Source organism: Scyliorhinus torazame, chromosome 4 (genome assembly GCF_047496885.1).
Source record: "Scyliorhinus torazame isolate Kashiwa2021f chromosome 4, sScyTor2.1, whole genome shotgun sequence".
NCBI classification, from domain to species: domain Eukaryota; kingdom Metazoa; phylum Chordata; class Chondrichthyes; order Carcharhiniformes; family Scyliorhinidae; genus Scyliorhinus; species Scyliorhinus torazame.
The window spans coordinates 82,957,118-82,980,089 of NC_092710.1; the positions used below are offsets into that span (position 1 = coordinate 82,957,118).

The 22,972-nt window shown below is 49.1% G+C and overlaps 1 protein-coding gene across 1 annotated transcript; it reads right to left on the reverse strand.

Annotated features, from left to right (window-relative positions):
* Positions 1 to 440: 440 nt before the first annotated feature.
* Positions 441 to 19,781, reverse strand: LOC140410330 (Purkinje cell protein 4-like protein 1). The gene is made up of 3 exons (XM_072498324.1): positions 19,649 to 19,781; positions 8,602 to 8,656; positions 441 to 2,445 (listed from the first exon to the last, which is right to left on the reverse strand). Exons 2-3 carry the CDS (start codon positions 8,603 to 8,605, stop codon positions 2,303 to 2,305), a joined length of 147 nt encoding a protein of 48 aa, XP_072354425.1. The 5' UTR covers positions 8,606 to 8,656; positions 19,649 to 19,781; the 3' UTR covers positions 441 to 2,302.
* Between the last annotated feature and the right edge of the window lie 3,191 nt (positions 19,782 to 22,972).

Here is a 22,972-nt window from a genome sequence, read left to right on the forward strand (position 1 = left end):
TCGCCTCTCTGATTGCTCGGCAGAGGATTGGAGGTTGGATACACCACTGTGGGGGGGGGCCTGGCTGGGGGACTTTACAACTTTGGAGAAGATTAAGTTTGAGTTGAGGGGGTCAGAAGAGGTTTTGAGGTGCGGTGCGGTGGAGGCCATTCATGAAGCAATCTGAGGTATACACAGACCCCTGCTTGTATACACATTCACACGGGGACTTGGCGTGCACACACACACACATATACCTGTACACACAGAGACCCCTGCACGCACCCACATGCACCGACTTGGATACATAGAGACCCATGTACATACAAGTGTACAAAAACAGACTCAAGCGCACACACGGAATTGCATATACACAGACAAGGCTACACGGACAAGGACACAATGAGAGACTGACACACACATGCATGAAGATCGACAAACAAACACACAAACAGGTGAAGTTTCTCTGTCAAAGTTAGATCTTTATTTAATTATACCGATTAAATACAGTGCTGATAATCCATCTCAATGGAACAGGTGGATCCACGGATCCTCAACCCTCCCTCAATCCCCAGCATTGACACATTCTCATCAGTAGCTCGTGAGCTGGAGTCGAGACAGCAGGGCTGAGGTTGAGACAGGGGGAGTGGACTGGACACACGCCGAGGATGGTTGGCCTGCACGCTGCACAGAATCAAGCCCAGTTGGTGAGAAGAGGTGAGGGCGGTGTGGCTGGTTTGAGAGAGGCTGCATTCTGGTATTGGAGCCATTCAGTGAACTGGGATAGCATCACACACTGGCAAAGAAGCCTGAGGAAGGAGCTGTGCTCCGAAAGCTAGTGATTCGAAACAAACCTGTTGGACTTTAACCTGGTGTTGTCAGACTTCTTACTATGAAGAGCAAGGGATGGTGTTTCCCAGCGGATGTAGAGGGTCCCTCTACACTGTCCTCATCCAACATTCCCAGGACAGGTACAGCACGGGGTTAGATACAGAGTAAAGCTCCCTCTACACTGTCCTCATCCAACATTCCCAGGACAGGTACAGCACGGGGTTAGATACAGAGTAAAGCTCCCTCTACACTGTCCCCATCAAACACTCCCAGGACAGGTACAGCACGGGGTTAGATACAGAGTAAAGCTCCCTCTACACTGTCCCCATCAAACACTCCCAGGACAGGTACAGCACAGGGTTCGATACAGAGTAAAGCTCCCTCTACACTGTCCCCATCAAACACTCCCAGGACAGGTACAGCACGGGGTTAGATACAGAGTAAAGCTCCCTCTACACTGTCCCCATCAAACACTCCCAGGACAGGTACAGCACGGGGTTAGATACAGAGTAAAGCTCCCTCTACACTGTCCCCATCAAACACTCCCAGGACAGGTACAGCACGGGGTTAGATACAGAGTAAAGCTCCCTCTCCACTGTCCCCATCAAACACTGCCAGGACAGGTACAGCACGGTGTTAGATACAGAGTAAAGCTCCCTGTACACTGTCCCCATCAAACACTGCCAGGACAGGTACAGCACGGGGTTAGATACAGAGTAAAGCTCCCTTGACACTGTCCCCATCAAACACTCCCAGGACAGGTACAGCACTGGTTTAGATACAGAGTAAAGCTCCCTCTACACTGCCCCCATCAAACACTCCCAGGACATGTACAGCACAGGGTTCGATACAGAGTAAAGCTCCCTCTACACTGTCCCCATCAAACACTCACAGGACAGGTACAGCACGGGGTTCGATACAGAGTAAAGCTCCCTCTGCACTGTGCCCATCAAACATTCCCAGGACAGGTACAGTACAGGGTTAGAAACAGAGCAAAACATCTTCACAATTTACGAGATGGTGGTGTGGTGGGATGAGGAGGAAGGGCAGCTCAAGGCTGCAGGAAAAGGGGATGGTGCCCAGGAACAGAGGCCTTCCGCCATCACCACCTCCTCCACAGGGAGTCTGCCACTTTGCAGCAACTCGCCCCCAACAGAGCCTAGAGTCCAGGTGAGGTGGAGGGCAAGGAGCAAACCGGTTCGATTTAGGACAGAAAGTTGCATCCAGAGGTGATTGCCAAGTGCCCGCCTTTCCTGCATGAACCACCTTACTGGGACAAACAAAATGGCCACCTAAACGGCCAATTCTGGGATAATGGTCACCTCTGCGCATTGATTAATAGACTTCACTGAGAAGAGATGCTCTTTAAATCTAAACTGCATGCAAGAAGGGGATAATATTTGTGCATATCGATATAGATTTTATTTGTTTTCTCTCGCTAATTCTCTCGCTGGCTCTGTTGTCCCCGGTGACGGTGATGTGGCCTCGAACTTTAAGGGGCCTCATTGGGTTTCTTCTTCCTCTGGAACCGGCGGAACTGGCCCTGAATAGCCAGGGCGGCCTTCTCCGTCTCAGGCGCGTTCAGGTCGATGTCAATCTCCTCCTCAGCCTTGGCACCAGGAGCGTCAGCCTTCTCTGCAAGGGCATGGGGAGAAAGAGAGAAGGCAGGTCAGAGAGAGGGATGTTCACATTCCATGTCTTTGCCCAGGCCCCTCAGCTGAGCGCGGGATGCAGGAGTCCCTTTACCTTCCCTGTCACACAAGTATAGGCACAGCAAGATTCCATACTTTATCCTCCAGGAAGAGGGATTGATGAGGAGTGGTTAAAGAGGGGAGGGGTTTGGAAATTAGGGAATTGGGGATGAGGGGAAAGGAATTGGAGAGAAAGGGGATTGGAGGGAGGGGGATTGGAGGAGAGAGGGAAATTGTAGAGGAAAGGGAGATTGGAGGGAGGGGAAAGGTTTTGGAGAGGTGGCAATTGGAGAGGAGGGAGATTGTAGAGGCGGGGGAGAATGGAGGGAGAAGTTTGGGGGGGAGGGGATTGGAGAGGAGGGAGATTGTAGAGGAGGGGGAGAGTGGAGGGAGAGGTTTGGAGGGGAGAGGTTTTGGATGGATGGCATTTGGAGAGGAGTGAGATTGTAGAGGAGGGGGAGAGTTGAGGGAGAGGTTTGGAGGGGAGAGGATTGGAGGGGAGAGGTTTTGGACGGGTGGCATTTGGAGAGGAGGGAGATTGTAGAGGAGGGGGACAGTTGAGGGAGAGGTTTGGAGGGGAGGGGATTGGAGATGAGAGGTTTTGGACGGGTGGCAATTGGAGAGGAGGGAGATTGTAGAGGGGGAGAGTGGAGGGAGAGGTTTGGAGGGGAGGGGATTGGAGGGGAGAGGTTTTGGACGGGTGGCATTTGGAGAGGAGGGAGATTGTAGAGGGGGAGAGTGGAGGGAGAGGTTTGGAGGGGAGGGGATTGGAGTGGAGAGGTTTTCTAGCATAGGTGGTTTGGAGGAAAAGGGACCAGACGGGAGGGGATTGGGGGAGAATGAGATTGGAAGGGGATTGGAGGGGAGAGGATTGGAGATGGGGTATATTGGAGGGGTGGAGGATTGGAGATGGGGTATATTGGAGGGGAGAGGATTGGAGATGGGGTATATTGGAGGGGAGAGGATTGGAGATGGGGTATATTGGAGGGGTGGAGGATTGGAGATGGGGTATATTGGAGGGGAGAGGATTGGCGATGGGGTATATTGGAGGGGTGGAGGATTGGAGATGGGGTATATTGGAGGGGAGAGGATTGGAGATGGGGTATATTGGAGGGGAGAGGATTGGAGATGGGGTATATTGGAGGGGTGGAGGATTGGAGATGGGGTATATTGGAGGGGAGAGGATTGGAGATGGGGTATATTGGAGGGGAGAGGATTGGAGATGGGGTATATTGGAGGGGAGAGGATTGGAGATGGGGTACATTGGAGGGGAGAGGATTGGAGATGGGGTATATTGGAGGGGAGAGGATTGGAGATGGGGTATATTGGAGGGGTGGAGGATTGGAGATGGGGTACATTGGAGGGGAGAGGATTGGAGATGGAGTATATTGGAGGGGTGGAGGATTGGAGATGGGGTATATTGGAGGGGAGAGGATTGGAGATGGGGTATATTGGAGGGGAGAGGATTGGAGATGGGGTATATTGGAGGGGTGGAGGATTGGAGATGGGGTATATTGGAGGGGAGAGGATTGGAGATGTGGTATATTGGAGGGGTGGAGGATTGGAGATGGGGTATATTGGAGGGGAGAGGATTGGAGATGGGGTATATTGGAGGGGAGAGGATTGGAGATGGGGTATATTGGAGGGGTGGAGGATTGGAGATGGGGTATATTGGAGGGGAACGGATTGGAGGGAAGGAAGAAGGGAGAGTATTGGAGGAGAGGGGAATTTGGGGTGCGAGGATTGTAGGGGTGATTAGGGGAGGGGGGATGGGGAGGGGGCTTGTGGAGGATACATTGCAGGCTATTGTGTGATTGGTGCCTCTGTATGGGTCCTCAGCAGGGAATGGGCAGAGTGGGGGTTCAATAATGCACAAATATCAGTATTAGACTCTGAATAAGGATTGTCTCAAAGCACAATCTCATTCACAAGCAGCACGGTAGCACAGTGGTTAGCACTGTTGCTTCACAGCTTCAGGGTCCCGGGTTCGATTCCGGTTTGGGTCATTGTCTGTGCGGAGTCCGCACGTTCTCCCCGTGTCTGCGTGGGTTTCCTCCGGGTGCTCCGGTTTGCTCCCACAATCCCGAAAAACGTGCTGTTAGGTGAATTGGACATTCTGAATTCTCCCTCTGTGTACCCGAACAGGCGCCGGAGTGTGGCGACTAGGGGCTTTTCACAGTAACTTCATTGCAGTGTTAATGTAAACCTACTTGTGACACTAATAAAGATTATTATTATTATTGGAAAGGATTAGAGAGGGAGGGAGAGAGAGAGTGAGATGACAAGAGAGAGTGACGGAGAGATGGAGAAAGGGAAAGCGAGACAGACAGATAGTGAGAGAGATAGGGAGAGGGAGAGGAAGAGGGAAACAGAAAGAGATAGAGACAAAAAGTGTGAGTGAGAGACAGAAGAAGAGATGGATGGAGAAAGAGTGAGACAAAGATGAGAGAGAGATAGATATGGGAGAGAAACAGTGAGAAAACAACAGAGAAAGCGAGACATTGGGCAAGATTCTCTGTTTAGGGACTACGTTCTCCCTCCGGAGTAGAATAGCTCCCGGTGTGGACTAGTGCTAGGGGTGGTTCCCAGGAGCGATTCACTCACCGTTGCCATGTATGGATGGCGGGGAGCATGCGGGAATTCGTTCCGAATCCCGCGATCGGACCGCCATTTTGAGCGGCGGCCCAAAATTGAGGTCCGGCGGCTGAAACCCCTCCCCCACAGCATGAGAGTGAGGTAATCCCACCCACGACCCCTCCATCAGAGACCACCCTATCAGACCCCCATCAGAGACCCCAATATCAGTGACTCCCCCCCCCCCATCAGAGACCCCCACATTACAGATTCTCCCATCAGAGACCCCCCATCTCAGAGACCATCCCATCAGTGACCCCCCCATCAAAGACCCCCACATTAAAAATTCCCCCCATCAAAGACCCCAACTCAGAGACCATCCCATCAGTGACCCCCCCTATCAGAGACCCTCGTATCAGACACCCCCATATCAGAGACCGCCCCCTCCCCAATCAGTCACTCCTGCCTGGAAGCTAAAGAGCAGTCCAGGTAGAAACAGTGAAAAGACACTGCCTTTTCACTTACCTGTCCCTTACACCTGCTGCCTCAGACAGAAGTGTTGAAAGCAGCAGCTGTTACCTCATAGAAACCCAAAACCGCATCACAAGCTTTAAACCCCCTCAGATCGTTTCATCTGTGAGGCTTCTACTCACATTCAAAGAGAAATAGCTTTGAGTAGGCTGTAATTGAGAGGATAATAGTTTCAAGAAAGCCAGGTGTCTGAATTGCTTATTTTAATGTCCCTTCATGCTTGAACACATCGCAAGTATCCTGCTGTGAAGCTAATGACAATGCTTATAAACATCTAGCTATCATTGACAGCTCCCGACCACATCAAAATAAGTTAAATGAAGTGACAAGAAGGGTTGATTAATGTAATGCAGTGGATGTGGTGTACATGGATTTTAGCAAGGCATTTGACAAAGTCCCACATGGCAGAGTGATGAAGAAAGTGAAAGCCCATGGGATACAGGGCAATGTGGTGAACTGGATAAAAAGTTGGCTCAGTAACAGGAAACAAAGGATAATGGTCGATGGCTGCCCTTGCGATTGGAAAGTTGTTTCAAATGGTGTTCCACAGGGCTCAGTGTTGGGACCCTTACTGTTTGTGTGAGATGTTAACGATTTGGAGGGGAACTTGGGGAGCCCGATTGGGAAATTTGCAGATGACACAAAGATTGGCTGAGTGGTGGACAGTTTAGAGGATAGCTAGAATCTCCAAAATGATATAGATGGGTTGGTGAAGTGGGTAATAAAGTGGCAGGTGGAATTTAACACAGAGAAGTGTGAGGTCATGCATTTAGGGAGGTCAAACAGTTATAGGGAATACACAATAAATGGGAATACTACGAGGGGTAGATGAAGTGAGAGATCTTGGCGTACAGGTACTCAGGTCCCTAAAGGCAGCAGTTCAGGTAGACAAGGTTGTTAAGGAAGCACATGGAATGCTCTTTTTCACTGGCAGAGGTATAGAATATAAAAGTAAGGATACATGTTGGGAGTTGTATAAAACACCGGTGAGGCCACAACTGGAGTATTGTGCGCAGTTCTGGTCACTACATTACAGGAGGGACGTTATTGCTCTGGAGAGAGTGCAGAGGAGGTTTACAAGAATGTTGCCAGGGCTGGAAAGTGTCGCTATGAGGAGAGATTGGATACATTGGGGTTATTTTCCTCGGAACAAAGAAGGCTGAGGGGTGACTTAATTGCGATGTACAAAATTATGAGGGGAAGAGATGGAGTGGACAGGATAAAATTGTTTCCCTTGGTGGAGAATTCTAGAACCGGGGGCAGAGATTCAAGATAAGAGGCAGAAGGTGTAGAGGGGACGTGAGGAAGAACTTTATTACGCAGAGGGCAGTGGGAGTCGGGAATTCACTGCCCGAGTTGGTGGTGGAGGCAGAGACCCTAAACTCATTTAAAAGGTGCCTGGATCTATCTTCACCTTTAAGTGCTGTAAGCTGTAGGGCTACGGACCGGGTTCAGGAAGGGGGGATTAGAAAGGGGAACTGGGTGTCCTCGGGCTGGCATGGACAAGTTGGGCAGAATGGCCTCCTTCTGTGCTGTAACTTTTCTATGTTTCTTGGTGTTTTCTGCGGAGGACAAGAGTTTATGAACCGTGTGGTGATAAAGCAGAGTTCCTGCCTGCACCACGATTTATTCATTGTTTATTAAGGGGCAATTCAGCGTGGCCAATCCACCTAACCTGAACATCTTTGGGTTGTGGGGGAGAGACCCACGCAGACACGGGGAGAATATGCAAGCTCCACACGGACAGTGAGCCGTCAGACAGCAGTGCTAACCACTGCGCCACCATGCTGCCCTCTGGACTGCTACTTAGCTTCGAGTCAGGGGTAACTTTGAGGGTGTGGGAGGAGAGTCTCTGATGTGGGGGGGTCTCTGATGTGGGGGGTCTGTGATGTGGGGGGTCTGTGATGTGGAGGGTCTGTGATGTGGAGGGTCTCTGATGTGGGGGGTCTCTGATATGGGGGGGTCTCTGATGTGGGGGGGTCTCTGATGTGAAGGGGTCTCTGATGTGGGGGGTCTGTGATGTGGGGGGTCTGTGATGTGGAGGGTCTGTGATGTGGAGGGTCTCTGATGTGGGGGGTCTCTGATATGGGGGGGTCTCTGATGTGGGGGGGTCTCTGATGTGAAGGGGTCTCTGATGTGGGGGGTCTGTGATGTGGGGGGGTCTGTGATGTGGGGGGTCTGTGATGTGGGGGGTCTGTGATGTGGGGGGTCTCTGATGTGGGGGGTCTCTGATGTGGGGGGGTCTCTGATGTGAAGGGGTCTCTGATGTGGGGGGGTCTCTGATGTGAAGGGGTCTCTGATGTGGGGGGTCTCTGATGTGGGGGGGTCTGTTATGTGGGCGGTCTCTGATGTGGGGGGTCTGTGATGTGGGGGGGTCTGTTATGTGGGCGGTCTCTGATGTGGGGGGTCTCTGATGTGGGGGGTCACTGATGTGGGGGGTTCTCTGATGTGGGGGGTTCTCTGATGTGGGGGGTTCTCTGATGTGGGGGGTTCTCTGATGTGGGGGGTTCTCTGATGTGGGGGGTTCTCTGATGTGGGGGGTTCTCTGATGTGGGGGGTTCTCTGATGTGGGGGGTTCTCTGATGTGGGGGGTCTGTGATGTGGGGGGTCTGTGATGTGGGGGGTCTGTGATGTGGGGGGTCTCTTCATGTGAATCCTGGTTGAGAGGGTCTGAGCATCACGGGGACCGTGAAGATTCGGACTTCCAGCCCGTGAATCAGATGCAAATTGTTTCAAATGACCCATGTGCATCATCGCGCCGACAGGGTATATGTAAATCACTGCCTCTGCCGGAGGCAGACTGGAACACCAGAACGGGATCGGCACCGATGCTCGACACTCCGCCCGGGTTGAGTACCCTGCTACCCTCGGCAGAGAATCCACCCCAAAGAGAGAGAGAAGGTTGGAGAGAGTCAAGTCCCCTATTACCCCTCAGCAGGCGGGGGAACTGCAGTAAGAGGCACACAAGTGGAGGAGGTGTAAAATTTCTGCATACCCATGTCACTGTTTGAAGAAGCATCTGAATTGGCCACTGAATCCCCAGTTGTGATCTGCAAAAGAGATAGAGAGTTTATTTCAGTGTTGCACCAATGATCAGTCATGTTACAGACTGGAATCTAATCGAGGGGTTCGGGGTGGTTTATTTATAGAACAATAGACACCCGGGAGTGAGTTACAGACTGGAATCTAACCAGGGGTTCGAGGAGGTTTATATATAGAATAACAGATACCCGGGAGTGAGTTACAGACTGGAATCGAGTCGAGGGGTTCGAGGAGGTTTATATATAGAATAACAGATACCCAGGAGTGAGTTACAGACTGGAATCGAGTCGAGGGGTTCGAGGTGGTTTAGAAATAGAGTAACAGATACCCGGGAGTGAGTTACAGACTGGAATCTAATCGAGGAGTTCAGGGTGGTTTATATATAGAATAACAGATACCCGGGAGTGAGTTACAGACTGGAATCTAATCGAGGGGTTTGGGGTGGTTTTTATACATAGAATAACATATACCCGGAATGAGTTACAGATTGGAATGTAAACAAGGGGCTCGGGGTGGTTTATATACAGAATAACAGATACCCGGGAGCGGTTACAGACTGGAATCTATTCGAGGGGTTCGGGCTCATTTATATATAGAATAACAGATACCCGGGAGCGGTTACAGACTGGAATCTAATCGAGGGGTTCGGGGTGGTTAATATATAGAATAACAGATACCCGGACTGAGTTACAGACTGGAATTTAATCGAGGGGTTTGGGTGGTTTATATACAGAATAACAGATACCCAGTAGTGAGTTACAGATTGGAATCTAATCGAGGGGTTTGGGGTGGTTTTTATACATAGAATAACATATACCCGGAGTGAGTTATGGACTGGAATCTAATCGAGGGGTCCGGGTGGTTTATATATAGAATAACAGATACCCAGGAGTGAGTTATAGACTGGAATCTAATCGAAGGGTTCGGGTGGTTTATATACAGAATAACCGATACCCGGAGTGAGTTACAGATTGGAATGTAAACAAGGGGCTCGGGGTGGTTTATATATAGAATAACAGACACCCGGGAGTGAGTTACAGACTGGAATCTAATCGAGGGGTTCGGGTGGTTTATATACAGAATAACAATACCTGGGAGTGAGTTACAGACTGGAATCTAATCGAGGGGTTCGGGTGGTTTATATATAGAATAACAGATACCCGGGAGTGACTTACAGACTGGAATCTAATCGAGGGTTTGTGGTGGATTTTATACAGAATAACAGACATCCGGGAGTGAGTTACAGACTGAAATCTAATCGAGGGGTTTGGGTGGTTTATATATCAAATAACAGATACCCAGGAGTGAGATACAGACTGGAATCTAATCGAGGGGTTTGTGGTGGTTTTTATATAGAGTAACAGACGTCCGGGAGTGAGTTACAGACTGGAATCTAATCGAGGGGTTCGGGCTGGTTTATATACAAAATAACAGTTACCCGGGACTGAGTTACAGACTGGAATCTAATCGAGGGGATCGGGGTGGTTTATATATAGAATAACAGCAATCTACATACTGTGTTAGAAAAGCTTCCTGGACACACTGCACAAACACCACCCCATCCAAACTATTTGATCTAAAGAGTTTCCATTCAATATTTGGGAAGTTAAAGTCGCCCATGACTACTACCCTATGACTTCTGCACCTTTCCAAAATTTGTTTCCCAATCTGTTCCTCCACATCTCTGTTACTATTGGGTTGGCCTATAGAAAACTCCTAACAAGGTGACTGCTCCTTTCCTATTTCTGACTTCAACCCATACTACCTCAATAGGGTGATACTCCTCGAACTGCCTTTCTGCAGCTGTTATACTATCTCTAATTAATAATGCCACCCCCCCCCCCACCTCTTTTACCACTCTCCCTAATCTTATTGAAACATCTATAACCAGGGACCTCCAACAACCATTTCTGCCCCTCTTCTATCCAAGTGTCCGTGATGGCCACCACATCGTAGTCCCAAGTACCGATCCATGCCTTAAGTTCACCCACCTTATTCCTGATGCTTCTTGCGTTGAAGTATACACACTTCAACCCATCTCCGTGCCTGCAAGTACTCTCCTTTGTCAGTGTTCCCTTCCCCACTGCCTCATTACATGCTTTGGCGTCCTGAATATCGGCTACCTTAGTTGCTGGACTACAAATCCGGTTCCCATTCCCCTGCCAAATTAGTTTAAACCCTCCCGAAGAGTACTAGAAAACCTCCCTCCCAGGATATTGGTGCCCCTCTGGTTCAGATGCAACCCGTCCTGCTTGTACAGGTCCCACCTTCCCCAGAATGCGCTCCAATTATCCAAATACCTGAAGCCCTCCCTCCTACACCATCCCTGCAGCCACGTGTTCAACTGCACTCTCTCCCTATTCCTAGCCTCGCTATCACGTGGCACCGGCAACAAACCAGAGATGACAACTCTGTCTGTCCTGGCTTTCAACTTCCAGCCTAACTCCCTAAACTTGTTTATTACCTCCACACCCCTTTTCCTACCTATGTCGTTGGTGCCAATGTGCACCACGACTTCTGGCTGCTCCCCCTCCCCCTTAAGGATCCTGAAGACACGATCCGAGACATCCCTGGCCCTGGCACCCAGGAGGCAACATACCTTCCGGGAGTCTCGCTCGCGACCACAGAATCTCCTATCTATTCCCCTAACCATTGAATCTCCTACAACTATTGCTTTTCTATTCTCCCCCCTTCCCTTCTGAGCCCCAGAGCCAGACTCAGTGCCAGAGACCTGGCCGCTAGGGCCTTCCCCCGGTAGGTCATCCCCCCCCAACAGCATCCAAAACGGTATACTTGTTTTGAAGGGGAACGGCCACGAGGGATCCCTGCACTGTCTGCCTGTTTGTTTTTTTCCCCCTGACTGTAACCCAGCTACTCTTGTCCTGTACCTTGGGTGTGGTTACCTCCCTGTAACTCTTCTCAATCACCCCCTCTGCCTCCCGGATGATCCGAAGTTCATCCAGCTTCAGCTCCAGTTCCCTAACACGGTCTTTGAGGAGCTGAAGTTGGGTGCACTTCCCGCAGGTATAGTCAGTGGGGACACCGGTGGTATCCCTCACCACCCACATCCTACAGGAGGAGCATGTAACTGGCCTAGCCTCCATCCCCTCTTACCTTACAGCATATAGCTGCTGTGTGGACTAACTAGATCTCCGCCCTCCGACTCTGCTCCCAGTCAGCTACACTTCCTGTAAACTCCTGGCTCTCTTCGCACTCTTTGCGGAAATGTCAGAAACAAAATGAAAGGAGCACCTTACTCCCTCCTCACCTAACTCCCTCGGTCACCAAACTCTCACTATCGCACTCAAAAAGCACCAAATTCAGCACTCCCTCGGTCACCAAACTCTAACTATAGCACTCAAAAAGCACCAAATTCAGCACTCAGTGCAAACAAAGTCTGCACTGTAGGGGATCACTTTTATACTGTGAATCTAGCCTCTGAAAACCTGGCCTAATCCAATTAACTAATTAACAAGCTCCAGCTGCAAGCACATCCCTGCAAAGCACCAAATTCAGCACTCAGTGCAAACCTCAGTTTTATAAAACTCAATTGGGTACCCATCCGGTCCTGGGGCTTTACCCGACTGCATGGCCTTCAGACCCTCTGCTATCTCTTCCAACCTGATCGGGGCCCCCAGCCGTTCTACCAACCCCCCCGTCCATCTTCGGGAAATTCAGCCCTTCTAAAAAGGGCGTCATCCCCTCCGGCCCAACTGGGGGTTCCAACCCATATTAAAAAAAATAAAAAAATTAAAATATATATATAGAATAACAGATACCCGGGAGTGAGTTACAGACTGGAATCTAATCGAGGGGTTCAGGGTGGTTTATATATAGAATAACAGATACCCGGAAGTGAGTTACAGACTGGAATCTAATCGAGGGGTTCAGGGTGGAATATCTATAGAATAACAGATACCCGGAAGTGAGTTACAGACTGGAATCTAATCGAGGGGTTCAGGGTGGTTTATATAGAGAATAACAGATACCCGGAAGTGAGTTACAGACTGGAATCTAATCGAGGGGTTCAGGGTGGTTTATATATAGAATAACAGATACCCGGAAGTGAGTTACAGACTAGAATCTAATCGAGAGGTTCAGGGTGGTTTATATAGAGAATAACAGACACCTGGTAGTGAGTTACAGACTGGAATCTAATCGAGGGGTTCGTGTGGTTCATATATAGAATAACAGATACCCGGGAGTGAGTTACAGACTGGAATCTAATCGAGGGGTTCGAGGTGGTTTATATATAGAATAACAGATACCCAGGAGTGAGTTACAGACTGGAATCTAATCGAGGTATTTGGGGTGGTTTATATATAGAATAACATATCCCCGGAGTGAATTACAGACTGGAATCTAATCGAGGGGGTCGGGGTGGTTTATATACAGAATAACAGATACCCAGTAGTGAGTTAGAGACTGGAATCTAATCGAGGGGTTTGGGTGGTTTATATATCGAATAACAGATACCCAGAAGTGAGATACAGACTGGAATCTAATCGAGGGGTTTGTGGTGATTTTTATATAGAGTAACAGACATCCGGGAGTGAGTTACAGACTGGAATCTAATAGAGGGGATCGGGGTGGTTTATGTATAGAATAACAGATACCCGGGAGTGAGTTACAGACTGGAATCTAATCGAGGGTTTGGGGTGGCTTATATATAGAATAACAGATACCCGGGAGTGAGTTACAGACTGGAATCTAATCGAGGTATTTGGGGTGGTTTATCACAGATTATCACAGAATTTACAGTGCAGAAGGAGGCCATTCGGCCCATCGAGTCTGCACCGGCTCTTGGAAAGAGCACCCTACCCAAGGTCAACACCTCCACCCTATCCCCATAACCCAGTAACCCCACCCAACACTAAGGGCAATTTTGGACACTAAGGGCAATTTAGCATGGCCAATCCACCTAACCTGCACATCTTTGGACTGTGGGAGGAAACCGGAGCACCCGGAGGAAACCCACGCACACACAGGGAGGATGTGCAGACTCCGCACAGACAGCGACCCAAGCCGGAATCGAACCTGGGACCCTGGAGCTGTGAAGCAATTGTGCTATCCACAATGCTACCGTGACTAGAATAACATATCCCCGGAGTGAGTTACAGACTGGAATTTAATCGAGGGGTTCGGGGTAGTTTATATACAGAACCACAGACACCCGGGAGTGAGTTACAGACTGGAATCTAATCGAGGGGTTCGGGGTGGTTTATTTATAGAATAATAGATACCCAGGAGTGAGATACAGACTGGAATCTAATCGAGGGGTTGGGGTTGGTTTATTTATAGAATAACAGATACCCGGGAGTGAGTTACAGACTGGAATCTAATCGAGGGGTTCGGGGTGGATTATTTATAGAATAATAGACACCTGGGAGCGAGTTACAGACTGGAATCTAACCGAGGGGTTCGGGTGGTTTATATATAGAACAACAGATACCTGGGGGTGAGTTAGGGACTGGAATCTAATCAAGGGGTTCGGTATGGTTTATATACAGAATAACAGATACCCGGGAGTGAGTTACAGGCTGGAATCTAATCGAGGGGTTCGGGTGGTTTATATATAGAACAACAGATACCTGGGGGTGAGTTAGGGACTGGAATCTAATCAAGGGGTTCGGTATGGTTTATATATAGAATAACAGATACCCAGGAGTGAGTTACAGACTGGAATCTAATCGAGGGGTTCGGGATGGTTTATATATAGAATAACAGACACCCGGGAGTGAGTTACAGACTGGAATCTAATCGAGGGGTTTAGTATGGTTTAGATATAGAACAACAGATACCCGGGAGTGAGTTACAGACTGGAATCTAATCGAGGGGGTCCGGGTGGCTTATATATAGAATAACAGATACCCAGGAGTGAGTTAGAGACTGGAATCTAATCGAGGGGTTCGTATGGTTTATATATAGAATAACAGATACCGGGGAGTGAGTTACAGACTGGAATCTAATCGAGGGGTTCGGTGTGGTTTATATATAGAATAACAGATACCCAGGAGTGAGGTACAGACTGGAATCTAATCGAGGGGTTCGGGGTGGTTTATATATAGAATAACAGACACCCAGGAGTGAGGTACAGACTGGAATCTAATCGAGGGGTTCGGGCTGGTTTATATATTGAATAACAGATACCCGGGAGTGAGTTACAGACTGGAATCTAATCGAAGGGTTCGGGGTGGTTTATATATAGAATAACAGATACCCGGGAGTGAGTTACAGACTGGAATCTAATCAGGGGTTCGAGGAGGTTTATATATAGAATAACAGACACCTGGGAGCGAGTTACAGACTGGAATCTAGTCGAGGGGTTCGAGGTGGTTTATATATAGAATAACAGACACCCGGGAGTGAGTTACAGACTGGAATCTAATCGAGGGGTTCGGGGTGGTTTATATACAGATTAACAGATACCCAGGAGTGAGTTACAGACTGGAATCTAATCGAGGGGTTTAGGGTGGTTTATATATAGAATAACAGATACCTGGGAGTGAGTTACAGACTGGACTCTAATCGAGGGGTTTGGGGTGGTTTATATATAGAATATCAGATACCTGGGAGTGAGTTACAGACTGGAATCTAATCGAGGGGTTCGGGGTGGTTTATATATAGAATAACAAATAGCCAGGAGTGACTTACTGACTGGAATCTAATTGAGGGGTTTGGGGTGGTTTTTATATGTAGAATAACATATAACCAGGAGTGAGTTACAGACTGGAATCTAATCGAGATGTTTGGTTGGTTTACATATAGAATAACAGATACCCAGGAGTGAGTTACAGAATGTAATCTAAACGAGGGGTTCGGGTTGGTTTATATATAGAATAACAGATACCCAGGAGTGAGTTAGAGACTGGAATCTAATCGAGGGGTTCGGTTGGTTTATTTAGAGAATAACATTCATCCGGGAGTGAGTTACAGACTGGAATCTAATCGAGGGGTTCGGGCTGGTTTATATATAGTAAACCAGCTACCCGGGAGTGAGTTACAGACTGGAATCTAATCGAGGGGTTTGTGGTGTTTTTTTTTTTGAGTAACAGACATCCGGGAGTGAGTTACAGACTGGAATCTAATCGAGGGGTTCGGGGTGGTTTATATATAGAATAACAGACACCCGGGAGTGAGTTACAGACTGGAATCTAATCGAGGGGTTCGGGGTGGTTTATATATAGAATAACAGACACCCGGGAGTGAGTTACAGACTGGAATCTAATAGAGGGGTTCGGAGTGGTTTATATATAGAATAACAGATACCCAGGAGTTAGTTACAGACTGGAATCTAATCGAGGGGTTCGGGTGATTTATATATAGGATAACAGATACCCAGGAGTGAGTTACAGACTGGAATCTAATCGAGGGGTTCGGGGTGGTTTTTATATGTAGAATAACATGTACCCAGGAGTGAGTTAGAGACTGGAATCTAATCGAGGGGTTCGGTTGGTTTATTTAGAGAATAACATTCATCCGGGAGTGAGTTACAGACTGGAATCTAATCGAGGGGTTTGTGGTGTTTTTTTTTTTGAGTAACAGACATCCGGGAGTGAGTTACAGACTGGAATCTAATCGAGGGGTTCGGGGTGGTTTATATATAGAATAACAGACACCCGGGAGTGAGTTACAGACTGGAATCTAATAGAGGGGTTCGGAGTGGTTTATATATAGAATAACAGATACCCAGGAGTTAGTTACAGACTGGAATCTAATCGAGGGGTTCGGGTGATTTATATATAGGATAACAGATACCCAGGAGTGAGTTACAGACTGGAATCTAATCGAGGGGTTCGGGGTGGTTTTTATATGTAGAATAACATATACCCAGGAGTGAGTTAGAGACTGGAATCTAATCGAGGGGTTCGGTTGGTTTATTTAGAGAATAACATTCATCCGGGAGTGAGTTACAGACTGGAATCTAATCGAGGGGTTTGTGGTGTTTTTTTTTTTTGAGTAACAGACATCCGGGAGTGAGTTACAGACTGGAATCTAATCGAGGGGTTCGGGGTGGTTTATATATAGAATAACAGACACCCGGGAGTGAGTTACAGACTGGAATCTAATCGAGGGGTTCGGGGTGGTTTATATACAGAATAACAGATACCCAGGAGTGAGTTACAGACTGAAATCTAATAGAGGGGTTCAGGGTGGTTTATATATAGAATAACATATAACCAGGAGTGAGTTACAGACTGGAATCTAATCGAGATGTTTGGTTGGTTTACATATAGAATAACAGATACCCAGGAGTGAGTTACAGAATGTAATCTAAACAAGGGGGTCGGGATGGTTTATATATAGAATAACAGATACCCAGGAGTGAGTTAGAGACTGGAATCTAATCGAGGGGTTTGGTTGGTTTATATATCGAATAACAGATACCCAGGAGTGAGATACAGACTGGAATCTAATCGAGGGGATTGTGGTGGTTTTTATATAGAGTAACAGACATCCGGGAGTGAGTTACAGACTGGAATCTAATCGAGGGGTTCGGGCTGGTTTATATATAGAAAACCAGATACCCGGGAGTGACTTACAGACTGGAATCTAATCGAGGGGTTCGTGTGGTTCATATATAGAATAACAGATACCCGGAAGTGAGTTACAGACTGGAATCTAATTGAGGGGTTCAGGGTGGTTTATATATAGAACAACAGATACCCAGGAGTGAGTTACAGACTGGAATCTAATCGAGGGGTGCGGGTGGTTTATATATAGAACAACAGATACCTGGGGGTGAGTTAGGGACTGGAATCTAATCAAGGGGTTCGGTATGGTTTATATCTAGAATAACAGATACCCGGGGGTGACTTACATCCTGGAATCTAATCGAGGGGTTCGTGTGGTTTATATATAGAATAACAGATACCTGGGAGTGAGTTAGGGACTGGAATCTAATTGAGGGGTTCGGTATGGTTTATATATAGAATAACAGATTCCCGGGACTGAGTTACAGACTGGAATCTAAACGAGGGGTTTGGGGTGGTTTTTATGTAGAGTAACAGACATCCGGGAGTGAGTTACAGACTGGAATCTAATCGAGGGGATCGGGGTGGTTTATATATAGAACAACAGATGCCCGGGAGTGAGTTACAGATTGGAAACTAATCGAGGGGTTCTGGGTGGTTTATATACAGAATAACAGATACCCGAGACTGAGTTACAGACTGGAATCTAATCGAGGGGATCGGGGTGGTTTATATATGGAATAACAGACGCCCAGGAGTGAGTTACAGATTGGAATCTAATCGAGAGATTCGGGGTGGTTTATTATTGAATAACAGATACCCGGGAGTGAGTTACAGACTACAATGTGATCGAGCGGTTTGAGGTGGTTTAAATATAGAATAACAGATATCCGCCGGACTTCAATTTTTTAAACAGGGGGTGAATGTGGTGAATGTATTGTACTAACTATTCACCACTGTATTACATTGTATCCCGCTGTTGCCCATGTGGGCTCCACCTATGTGCCATTGTACTGTACTACACGGAATGTATCATGTTGGTGCCCTTGTCGGCTCCGCCCCTGGCTCCACCGCCTTGAGGGGAGGTATAAAGAGCAGCTGCCCTGTAGGCGGCCCTCACTAGCAGAGCAGTCACAGGCAGGCACTGTTCTAGTCGATTAAAGCCACTGTTCACTTCAACTCTGTCTCGCGTGAATTGATGGTCGCATCACCAGGGTCCTGCCGTTTATCATGGGTTCCCTTGCCTTGTTTGTCCTGCCCAAGTGCATCACCTCACACTTATGTAGATCGAATTCCATTTGCCACTGATCAGCCCATGTGACCAGCCCGTCTCTCCTCCAGTAATCGAAGGCCGTAATCCTCACTATTTACCACCCCACCAGTTTTTGTATCATCAGGGAACTTACTGATCAACCCTCCTACATTCATGTCTAAATCATTGATATAAACCACAAAGAGCAAGGTCCCCAACACTGATCCCAGCGGGTCCCCACAGGGGCTTCCAGTCAGAAAAACACCCCTCGACCATCACCCTCTGCGTCCTGCCACTCAGCCAATTCTGGATCCAATTTGCCAAATTTCCCATGGGCTCTAACTTCCGCTGTCAGTCTCCCATGTGGGAACTTATCAAAAACCTTTCTGATGTCCAAGTCAATGCATTGCCCTAATCTACACACCTGGTCACCTCTTAAAACATTTCAAGTTGGTCAAACCGCCCCTTAACAAAACCATGCGGACTGGTGTTGATTTATCCTGACTCCCAGAATTACTTCCAATAGATTCCCCAGCACTGAGATTAGACTGACTGGCCTGTAGTTTCTGATTCATCCCTTCCTCCCTTCTTGAATAATGGTCCCACATTTGTTATCCTCCAGCCCTCTGGCACTTCTCCTGTGGCCAAAGAGTAATTGAAAATTGCCAGCGCAATCATATCTGATCTTATTAAAATCGGCCTTCCCCCAGTTTAGACCTTTGATCTCAGGCCCATCCTTGTTCTTTTCCATAGCAATCCTGAATCTAATGGAGTTATGATCACTATTATGCAAAATGCTCCCCCATCGATACTTCAGCCACTTGCCCAGCTCTGTTACTGAAAATTAAGTCCAGGACCATTCCCTCTCCTGTCGGACCTTCTACGTACTGGCTTAAAAAGTTCTCCTGGATGCATTTTAAGTATTCCGCTCCCTCTAAATCTTTCACACTATGACTACCCCAGTTAACTTTGGGGAAGGTGAAATCCCGACTATTACTACTCTATTAATTTAATACTTCTCTGAAATTTGTCTATGATGCCCTATCAATAACCACAAAGACGAGGGTAGTGGAATAATCGAGGCTTTATTGAGCAAAGATGTGGTGCCTCCTGTAGCTGGAACCAGAATGGGAGCAGCCCCGGCGAGCGCACACATTTATACACCACCTACTGGGCGGAGCCAGCAGGCAGGGATTTACCCATGTACCTCTAGTAAATGAGTCTTACCGAACTACATCTGATACAGTTAGTGGTGACTACCACAGTCTACATACCTGTTCCTCTATTTCTCTCGGACTGTTACACCTGTAGACCACTCCAACAATGTGATTGCTCCTCTTTGGTTTTTAAGTTCTACCCATAAGGCTTTGGTTGAAGGGCGTCCCTCCTTACTCTGGCTCTCACTGTCTCTGTCCCTCTCCGTCTGTCTGTCCCTCTCTCTCTCTGCCCCTTCCTCTCGCACTCTCTCTCTCTCCAACCCTCTCTCTCTCTCTCTCTGACTCTCTCTCCCCGACTCTCTCTCTCTGTCATTCTCTCTCTCCCCATCTGTGTGTCTGTCTCTCTCTTTCTCTCTCCCTCTCTGCTGGTCTCACTTTCCCTACCTCATTCTCTCTTTCTAATGAATGACTCTGTTATTCTCAGTTCCTTCCCAAACAGCTGCTGTCACATCCAGTTTCACAGATAATGACATCTCCAGGACAGTGTTAACCTCGGCTCACTGAACAAACACAATTTCAGCTCCCGTCAAACCTACAGTTCGCCAAGGGAATGGAGGAGAGAAAACCAGTGAATTCTCTCTCGCTGTCAATGAGAGAGGGTTAATCCCCCTCCCATCGGGACCAAGCTGCCCAGTGTGTGTAAATGGGGAAAGGTGGGTGAGGGGGTTAATCCCTCTCCGATCGGGGAACAGGCTGCCCAGTGTGTGTAAATGGGGAGAGGTGGGTGAGGGGGTTAATCCCCCTCCGATAGGGGAACAGGCTGCCCAGTGTGTGTAAATGGGGAGAGGTGGGTGAGGGGGTTAACCCCCCTCCTATAGGGGAAGAGGCTGCCCAGTGTGTGTAAATGGGGAGAGGTGGGTGGGGGGGTTAATCCCCCTCCCATCGGGACCAAGCTGCCCAGTGTGTGTAAATGGGGAAAGGTGGGTGAGGGGGTTAATCCCCCTCCTATAGGGGAAGAGGCTGCCCAGTGTGTGTAAATGGGGAGAGGTGGGTGAGGGGGTTAATCCCCCTCCGATAGGGGAACAGGCTGCCCAGTGTGTGTAAATGGGGAGAGGTGGGTAAAAGGGTTAATCCCCTCCGATAGGGGAACAGACTGCCCAGTGTGTGTAAATGGGGAGAGGTGGGTGAGGGGGTTAATCCCCTCCGATAGGGGAACAGACTGCCCAGTGTGTGTAAATGGGGAGAGGTGGGTGAGAGGGTTAATCCCCCTCCGATAGGGGAACAGGCTGCGCAGTGTGTGTAAATGGGGAGAGGTGGTTGAGGGAGTTAATCCCCCTCCGATAGGGGAACAGGCTGCCCAGTGTGTGTAAATGGGGAGAGGTGGTTGAGGGAGTTAATCCCCCTCCGATAGGGGAACAGGCTGCCCAGTGTGTGTAACTGGGTAGAGGTGGGTGAGGGGGTTAATCCCCCTCCGATAGGGAAACAGGCTGCCCAGTGTGTGTAACTGGGTAGAGGTGGGTGAGGGGGTTAATCCCCCTCCGATAGGGTAACAGGCTGCCCAGTGTGTGTAAATGGGGAGAGGTGGTTGAGGGAGTTAATCCCCCTCCGATAGGGGAACAGGCTGCCTAGTGTGTGTAACTGGGTAGAGGTGTCTGAGGGGGTTAATCCCCCTCCGATAGGGGAACAGGCTGCCCAGTGTGTGTAACTGGGTAGAGGTGGGTGAGGGGGTTAATCCCCCTCCGATAGGGGAACAGACTGCCCAGTGTGTGTAAATGGGGAGAGGTGGGCGAGGGGGTTAATCCCCCTCCGATAGGGGAACAGGCTGCCCAGTGTGTGTAAATGGGGAGAGGTGGGCGAGGGGGTTAATCCCCCTCCGATAAGGGAACAGGCTGCCCAGTGTGTGTAAATGGGGAGAGGTGGGCGAGGGGGTTAATCCCCCTCCGATAAGGGAACAGGCTGTGTGTATGTCTCTCTCTTTCTCTCTCCCTCGCTACTTGTCTCACTTTCCCTACCTCATTCTCTCTTTCTAATGAATGACTCTGTTATTCTCAGTTCCTTCCCAAACAGCTGCTGTCACATCCAGTTTCACAGATAATGACATCTCCAGGACAGTGTTAACCTCGGCTCACTGAACAAACACAATTTCAGCTCCCGTCAAACCTACAGTTCGCCAAGGGAATGGAGGAGAGAAAACCAGTGAATTCTCTCTCGCTGTCAATGAGAGAGGGTTAATCCCCCTCCCATCGGGACCAAGCTGCCCAGTGTGTGTAAATGGGGAAAGGTGGGTGAGGGGGTTAATCCCCCTCCCATCGGGACCAAGCTGCCCAGTGTGTGTAAATGGGGAGAGGTGGGTGAGGGGGTTAATCCCCCTCCGATAGGGGAACAGGCTGCCCAGTGTGTGTAAATGGGGAGAGGTGGGTGAGGGGGTTAATCCCCCTCCTATAGGGGAAGAGGCTGCCCAGTGTGTGTAAATGGGGAGAGGTGGGTGGGGGGGTTAATCCCCCCTCCCATCGGGACCAAGCTGCCCAGTGTGTGTAAAGGGGAAAGGTGGGTGAGGGGGTTAATCCCCCTCCTATAGGGGAAGAGGCTGCCCAGTGTGTGTAAATGGGGAGAGGTGGGTGAGGGGGTTAATCCCCCTCCGATAGGGGAACAGGCTGCCCAGTGTGTGTAAATGGGGAGAGGTGGGTGAGAGGGTTAATCCCCTCCGATAGGGGAACAGACTGCCCAGTGTGTGTAAATGGGGAGAGGTGGGTGAGGGGGTTAATCCCCTCCGATAGGGGAACAGACTGCCCAGTGTGTGTAAATGGGGAGAGGTGGGTGAGAGGGTTAATCCCCCTCCGATAGGGGAACAGGCTGCGCAGTGTGTGTAAATGGGGAGAGGTGGTTGAGGGAGTTAATCCCCCTCCGATAGGGGAACAGGCTGCCCAGTGTGTGTAAATGGGGAGAGGTGGTTGAGGGAGTTAATCCCCCTCCGATAGGGGAACAGGCTGCCCAGTGTGTGTAACTGGGTAGAGGTGGGTGAGGGGGTTAATCCCCCTCCGATAGGGAAACAGGCTGCCCAGTGTGTGTAACTGGGTAGAGGTGGGTGAGGGGGTTAATCCCCCTCCGATAGGGTAACAGGCTGCCCAGTGTGTGTAAATGGGGAGAGGTGGTTGAGGGAGTTAATCCCCCTCCGATAGGGGAACAGGCTGCCTAGTGTGTTGTAACTGGGTAGAGGTGGGTGAGGGGGTTAATCCCCCTCCGATAGGGGAACAGGCTGCCCAGTGTGTGTAACTGGGTAGAGGTGGGTGAGGGGGTTAATCCCCCTCCAATAGGGGAACAGACTGCCCAGTGTGTGTAAATGGGGAGAGGTGGGCAGAGGGGGTTAATCCCCCTCCGATAGGGGAACAGGCTGCCCAGTGTGTGTAAATGGGGAGAGGTGGGCGAGGGGGTTAATCCCCC